Here is a 7,803-nt window from a genome sequence, read left to right on the forward strand (position 1 = left end):
TCGAGCGCGTGGCAAGATGTGACCGCCCGGCGATCGATATTTCTATGCGCACATCTCGCCACGTGCTCGAATTGGGCGGTAGGCCGGCCTAAGACAACGATTTTTAATAATTAATTACTCGTTAACTATTACGAAAATTGCAAAATGGTACAGGACTTTTCCGTTCATCTCGATCTGTTCTACCTTCTCAAAAATTTTGTCGGATATAGAAAGACTCACCCTGTATATATATGTATATATAAAAGCTTCATGTCACGTTTTTGCGTATGTCACATTTGTAAGCTGCATTCGTACTGTTGGAGCAACGCTGATCTAAATAGTTATTTGATTTAAGATATATCGCCATAATTTGTTACGTTACATTTCAACGACGTGGAGGTATAATGAGGGAAGTCTGCTAGTTTCGAGCGGGAGTGGATTATTAATTAGTGATCTTACCTCGTCCCTTGCTACGCTTCAAATACGCATCGTCTTCATACACGTCACGAGTTAGACCAAAGTCCGAGATCTTGCAAACCTTGCCGGTTGCGAGCAAAACATTCCTCGCCGCGAGATCCCGATGCACCAACTGCAATGCGGAGGAAACTTTGATCAATTGCTAATGACTTGACCAAGTCGAATTGAGACATTTCGCGACTTTCGCGTTGCCTTCCAGAGAATTGCAGAGAGAATTGCAATCGCATGTCCTTAAATTTTATTAGCTATAATAAATTGCAAGGAACTTCAATTTGAATTCCGTCACGATTCTATTATCAATTTTTAGTTAACTTTATTATGTAGCTATATTTTTTGTCTGAATATTTTATAAATGAAACGTTTTTAGTATACGGATAGAATTTTCTTTTAAAATTTATCCTAAAATTATGTGATCGTGGGACAAAGCGGCATTTCGAGGAATTTTATGAAAGATTTTTGAAATTTCATCATTTATTTTACTAGTAAAATATAAGGTAAAATTTCAAGAAATTCTCGTAAGATTGTTCAAAGCGCCATGTCCCACTATCACATGATTTTCGGGACAAATTTTACGAGAAAATTCTCTCCGTGCACAATTAAGAAAAAGGAAATTTCAGCTGATAGGCATTTTGAAATGGTACCGCACCTTGATGTCGGTCAGGTATGCCATCCCTTTGCTTATTTGCCAGGCGAACGAGAGGATATCACGTGGCGTTATAGTATAGTCCAATGCATTATCGCTGCATTGCGATTCCTCGCTGGCGTTGATCGGCGAGGTGGAAAGCAGAGACGTCGGTGCGAGCATTCTACTCTCTGACTCCAAGTGCCGGCTGCGCCTCAGATAGTTTCTGAAATTTCGTGTAAATTTATCCTATAAACCGCCCGGCGTTGTCTGGGAAATTGGTGGTCAATAATCCGTCTGTTCCCGAGAAACTTGGATTGCCGAGCTGGCGGTGGATCTCCCGGCATGTGCATCGCGTCCGCGGAAAAATTTAATTACCGAGAGCAACTGGTTTCGTATAAAGGTTGTTGTCCCTCTTGGCATTGACGGAATTCTATGCGGTGCAATTCCCGGAGTTATTTCCGCGTTTGTAAGTCGGTCGCGTTCGTTGCGATGTCGTACGTTTAGACGTGTACTATGGCAGCATTGTTGGCATGGAGGATAAAATTGTTCGACTTTTAATGTGTTATCTCTCGACCACAACGAGACAATGAAAATACCAAGCATTAATATCCACGTGCTATTTATACGTCTCTTTAACAAAAGAGAAAATTTTCCTTTTACTTTCTGGAATGATACATTTCTTTAATAGCGAATTCGATTGCTTGCACTAGTGCGCGCTGAGTGCACACTAACGCCTGCTTATAGATCCATTTTTGTATTTAGCTTTGTCTTGAATACACGTTTAAAAAATATTTAGCCAAAAAACGATCCGTACGAATGCTGCACGGATCATTTTACTGACGAAGAAATATTTCAAGAGATATTTAAGACGATCCTTAAATATAGGAACTGACTGTAAACAAGCCTCAGCTGGGTGCACTCAGTGCGCACTAGTGCAAGCAACCGAACTCGATATAAGTCCCTTGCTAGAGCCTTCAAAGGATTGCATATTAATATATTTATAGAAAATACAAGAGACAACAAAACATATGAATACAGAAAATCTCAAATTAAATTCTGCAAAAATGAGCATTATTCATCGTCTAAGAAAGGTAGAGCTACCTGGACGTAAGTTAAAGCCAATTTCGACAGGCGTGACGCACGAAATCGCATCAATTCGCGTCCAGCCGGCGTAGGCAGGACTTTTATCGATAAGACCAGAAGCTTGTGAAACGGAAAGGTCATAAATAGTGGCGGGACAGCGGCGGTCGAATATATCACGGCGCGCACTTACCGTAAGGAGCCGAATTCGGCGAATTCGATGATGAGATAGACGGGCGCGCCCGGCGGTGTCGTGCAAGCGCCCAGCAATCGAATCACGTTCGGATGCTGCGCTTCCTTCAACAGCTGATACTCGGACAGCAGATCCGCCAGTTCGGAGGTGCACGCGTCCTCCTTCAGAGTCTTCACCGCGACGGTCGTGGGACCGGGGATCCCACCGATGTTCATGGCTTTGGCGCGCAAAACGCGCCCGAACTCACCCTCGCCCAGCACCTGTTCGATTTTCAGGAGCGATCGTGGAAATTCCCACTTCGGGTCCGGCTGGAATTCCACGCAAACATTCGGAAGTTAGACAAATTCATTATCAATCTCATAGTTTGCCACAAGTTCATTCCGATTAACGGACAATGATCTTAATTTCCTTTCCCCAAGTCATAGAAACATTTTCAATCGCTGATCGGAGGCTAACACTTCATCTTTAGACACTAAGTTTAATTCAGGTTTGTCTCTTTTTAGAGTAACAGCTGGGAAGAGACAGAGAATGCATTAAGCTGAGCTTAAAGTTAAGGGGATGCTGGAGTGGTTTGATTTACCGACAGAGTCGCATACAGTTTTTGGAGGTTTGTAAAAATTACCTCAAGGAACGTAACCTCAATATGTCATATAGATACAAACCAAAATAATTATGTAGCATTTATGTACAAACTAATACCAGACCCAAGTGTAGAATGCATAGTAGAACATTTTCATATAAAAAAACATTGAGGTTTGAAGTCTAATTCGTATCGCATTATGTATTGCAATATTTGTAATACATAATGCGATACGAATTAGACTTCAAACCTCAATGTTTTTTATATGAAAATGTTCCACTATGCATTCTACACATGGGTCTGGTATTAGTTTGTACATAAATGCAAATAATAAGATTTACAAACGCAAAAACGGTATCCGACTCTGTCGGTAAATCAAACCACTCCAGCATCCCCTTAAGCGACGACGTTGGTGAAACCGGGCCTTAGGGCGATATTAAGATCATCTTTAGATATTGCGTAACCAATGAAGTGTTCCATTCAGCATCTTCAGACAAATTCAAGGCGATTTTCAATATAACATCTGGATACTATGAATATACCGATCTTACGCTTGTTCGTTCGACTTATTTGCATTTAATGTCCGTGGCGCTGGTTTGTTGTTTGACTTACTCTTATTTTGAGTTTCGTTTCGCTTTCCTCGCAGCCAGTGTAGAACAATTCGTGAGATCCCGAACACGAAGACGGAAAACGCCTGCACCGATTAATAAATCCTTTCGAGCTTGTTACGATAAGAGCTTTACTCCCTCTAATCCGGCGTTACGCCTCGGTAGAACATGTTTCCAGGTTCGTGTCCGACGATATCAGTTCGGCATTACTTCGCACGAGTTACTTTGCAAGGGACGCGGGCGGATACCCAATTAAATGACGGTTCAAGAATGATAATAGGATCACGTAGCTAATGAGAAATACCTCGACGAATTAGCAGTCACTTTGAATTAGTATTAGCGTATTACCTGCTGCGAATCTCGCCACAAGATTTCGATTCGGATTAGATGGGCGATTCGTTTCCATTAATTATAGAGATTAGCGTTAATCAATAAACCCGTAACATAAATCGATAATAGAGATACTTAGACGGCACGACGAAATGGATACTTTCTTCATTCTGTTTTACTTTGCGCCGAATCGATCTCAGGCTACTTTTCTCCCGGCAGCACGGTAGAATTTTTTCGAAACGAAGTGCTACTCTCGATGCACTTTCTATGTATAAGTTTTGTAACGTGCCGATTCCGTGATATTCCAAATGATATTACCGTACGTTACTTTAGACATCTCCGAACAATTTTCGTCGAATGAAAGATCGGTGGCTATTTTTTACTCAAGTGGCGAAAATTGGACGAGTGAGACGGAAAGTGTATTATTTGAAAAATGACGCGGCTTTAGCGAAATTTCGGTTTAACAATTTTCAAGCAAAATTATTGAGTACGTCACACTTGCTGTAAACATGACGCTAAGCTGCCTTGCTGCGAGTAAGCAATTTAACAGACGAAGCCGCGTGGAATCTATTTTGAACGAGATAATTAATTGTTTACTGAAGCAAATTAAATTTGCGCCCCGATAAAAAAATATCCTGTTAAGTAAAGTCACTCCATTCCAAAGTTTGATAATGAAATTTGTATGACGTAAAAATGCTCTCGATGAGTTCGCGTGTGCGTCATGAAAGGGTTTACCTCGTAAACCTACTGTTCACTGAGCCGCACACGCCATGTTAGAGTCGATCTGACTTCGTTTCGACTTTATTGAATAAAAGTCACTTTATCTCGCTGGCGTCGCTTCAAGAACGCGCCTCGCGAAGAATAGAAATATCGTGAATTCTTTCCAACGACATTTCGCGGCTTCGCTTGTTCTTTTACATCGGTATTCTTATCGCGTTCTTTCATTCGGCTGTGGATACTCCAAACAACGAAATAGGCTCACGTCCCTCTTTATTATTTTCATTAAAGAAAGGAAGTTTACGTAACAAATATTATTTCATTAATTACAATTTTGCGTATTGCAACGAAAACAATAAACTGAATTCTTCGTATAAGATGTATATTGAATTTTATGTCTTATTAGGCTTTTATTATTTTGCGAGATATGTTTGCGCTCTGCATCTTTTCATTTGCATATTCCGAGCTTCTGTGGTATTTGAAGGAGATGCAACGAAATATATTCGCATTCCGCTTTAAAGGATCAAAGCAAGAGAACTCGGTTGAAAAGTTCTTTCTTATTAACTAGACCTTTTTACGAAATAAAAGGAATCTGCATAAAGTAAGGTACTTTGTATTTCAAGAAGATCTTGACAGTTCTCTGCGAAAAATATTGGCGACCCTCATAATCTCGCGCGTTGTTAATGACGCCAAACAATTTTAGGGAATGCTCCAAGATGCGGGAAATGCCAAGTCGAGCTTTAATTTCGGTGTAATTCTCGAGACAAATACGAGTGGCGCTAAAAAGTTTTAATCGGGGAGGCGGGCGCAGATGTTAGATAAGAGATTCCTTCGCGCATTACATTTAAAGCACGTAGTTACAAGTTCCTACATGCCAAAGACCACGAGTAGCGCAAGAAGCGCAGGGTAAAACACGCGGTCGCTTCAGATATCGAAAAGCAACGATGCGAAGAACGACAAAGTAAGAATCCATCGGCTTTTCTAAAAAAAACAACGAAGTCTCTTCTTCCGCATGATCCAAACACTGACAGAAAAAATGGTTGCAGTTATCACAATCTCACTATAATTTATAGTCATTTTGGGGGCCAACCAAATTTTTATAAATCAAATTGAAATTTAAACGCCCATTGAATTAGGACCTAGGCAAGGTGATGGCCATTAAATAGCTTAGTGAATCCATATACCGTATTTTTCCTACTCTGTACTGTGCGCCGTTACTATCGGACATATAACACAGATTTTCCCCTCGGTAGGATCATTCTCGTCAGTGAATTCACATGTTCTAAAAATCGCAGAGCGATTATTACAAGTTATTTTAATTTAATTTTAATGCTATACTTAGCATTATAAATTTACCCTTTCCCCTATTGAATTAAAATTCTTATTACGAAAAATATTACCCCAACCAGGATTCGAACCTGGGACCTCCCTCAATCCGTGCGGGCGTCTCAACCAGCTCGACCACTGGGGCAAATTTTTATAATTCATCCAACTATACTTTAACAGAATAATAGTTAAAAGCTTATATTTTATAGTAAATTTTTTAAATAGTTGGCATCACTGTGTCTATATGGTTGCTATTACTAATATTGTAGTAATAATTACTATAAAAACGATATTCCCGACTATAATTATTTTACTATGCAATTATAGTTTCAAATGCTATACATTTTTCTATCAGTGTATCCTCATCAAAGATATTGGACACTTTACGAAGGTTCCTTCGGGATCTTCGAAATTTTAGATTAAACCCTAAATTGAAGCGAAATCTGAATTTCTTATTCCCTCATCAGTAGTCAGCTGGTGCGCTGTATCCTTTCAACGAGATGCGACATCCAAGAGCAATTCCTCCCTGGAATACGCAACATCTATTTTGCGGAAATGCGTCTTCCGCGATTTAACGCGTTTCTAAGACGCGAGCGATCGAGCGCGGGCAACGGCGTTACTAAACAAATATCACGGACGAACTTGAAGACTACGAAGACTTGACCGAGTTTCCGAGGCGCGCTTAGATTCTGGGAACCAGCCCTCTTGGAGTCTCGCGCGTCTCCGTGCGGAAAGCTGAGGGAGCTTATGCGCTTTAGCACGCTGCTTGCGAGATTACGCGGATGCACGCAAACACGCGAGCACGCACGTGCGGCGTATCACGTGCGGGAGGCGACCGCACGGGGAAGCCTGCAGATTGTGTTGCGCAGTTGCTCGCAGAGACGCAGGTGTCGAAAGGAGGGCGATTTTTTACTATTTTTCTTGTTACTTATTAAAGAAATAAAAGGGAGAGATTTATTTTTCCGCGTTGAAATTTTCTTTCGCGAAAAATTTTTTGGCAGAAGCCACGATCGTTTTACACGGAGCGTTGGTGGTTGGTGGTTTTATTAAATTTTATGATACATGTGCCTTAAAAGAGATGAAAAAGAGAAGCTTCTTCTCTTGAATTTATATGTGAAGAGAATTTAATATATCTTCCGTTCGCGTTTTGTTTTACACTGTTCCTTTTATTTTGAGTGCAACAAATGTTGCTTGTAGACAGATTTGTACACTGATAAAAAATATCTTAATCCAAAAAGATCACTTTACTCAAGAAAATTATTCATTAAGTGGCTCCTAATGATTTATTAACTTAAATTTAAAAAATAATAAACAAATTAAAACATGCATTGCTTTAATTTAAGTACTTATTAAATATCAAAGAATAAATCATTTTAAATTTAAAAAATTTTACTTTAATTCTATAAAATATTTACTAAGATATAAGTTTCACACAGCGAAGAAAGTTGAATTTCTTATTTGACAAAAACAATGATTTTATTTAATACATAATATTTTGTATCTCATGAAATCTTTATTTGAATGTAGAAAATGTAATGATTTAAATTAATTTACTTAAGGGGATGCTGGAGTGATTCTGCACTTTCGCACCTTTTGCACTTAAAACTGTCTGTTTCGTGGAAAGATTTGTGTAATACACAAATTAAATGGCACGTGTACAGATGATCGAAAGCAGCTTGCTATTCCGGCTAAATTAAAGAACAATATAACATCATTGAAACTAAGTTTGTAAGTCTAATAAAAAATAATAGTGAGCAACACATACATACAGTACATGTAGTATGTGTGTTGCTCACTATTACTTTTTATTAGACTTACAAACTTAGTTTCAGTGATGCCATATTGTTCTTTCATTTGGCCGGAATAGCAAGCTGCTTTCGATCTGTAC

At 39.4% G+C, this 7,803-nt stretch overlaps 1 protein-coding gene across 1 annotated transcript in view; it reads right to left on the reverse strand.

The window, feature by feature from the left end:
• Positions 1-7,803, reverse strand: part of LOC105559591 (proto-oncogene tyrosine-protein kinase receptor Ret) — a 78,286-nt gene that overhangs the window by 6,353 nt on the left and 64,130 nt on the right. The window contains exons 12-14 of the mRNA XM_012008001.1: positions 2,355-2,679; positions 1,103-1,304; positions 439-568 (exon numbers count right to left, since the gene is read on the reverse strand). Of these exons, the coding sequence (XP_011863391.1) occupies positions 439-568; positions 1,103-1,304; positions 2,355-2,679 (657 nt within the window). The remainder of the gene's footprint in view (positions 1-438; positions 569-1,102; positions 1,305-2,354; positions 2,680-7,803) is intronic.

This window comes from Vollenhovia emeryi, unplaced genomic scaffold, assembly GCF_000949405.1.
Source record: "Vollenhovia emeryi isolate VEMERY1.0 unplaced genomic scaffold, V.emery_V1.0 DF939263.1, whole genome shotgun sequence".
NCBI lineage: Eukaryota > Metazoa > Arthropoda > Insecta > Hymenoptera > Formicidae > Vollenhovia > Vollenhovia emeryi.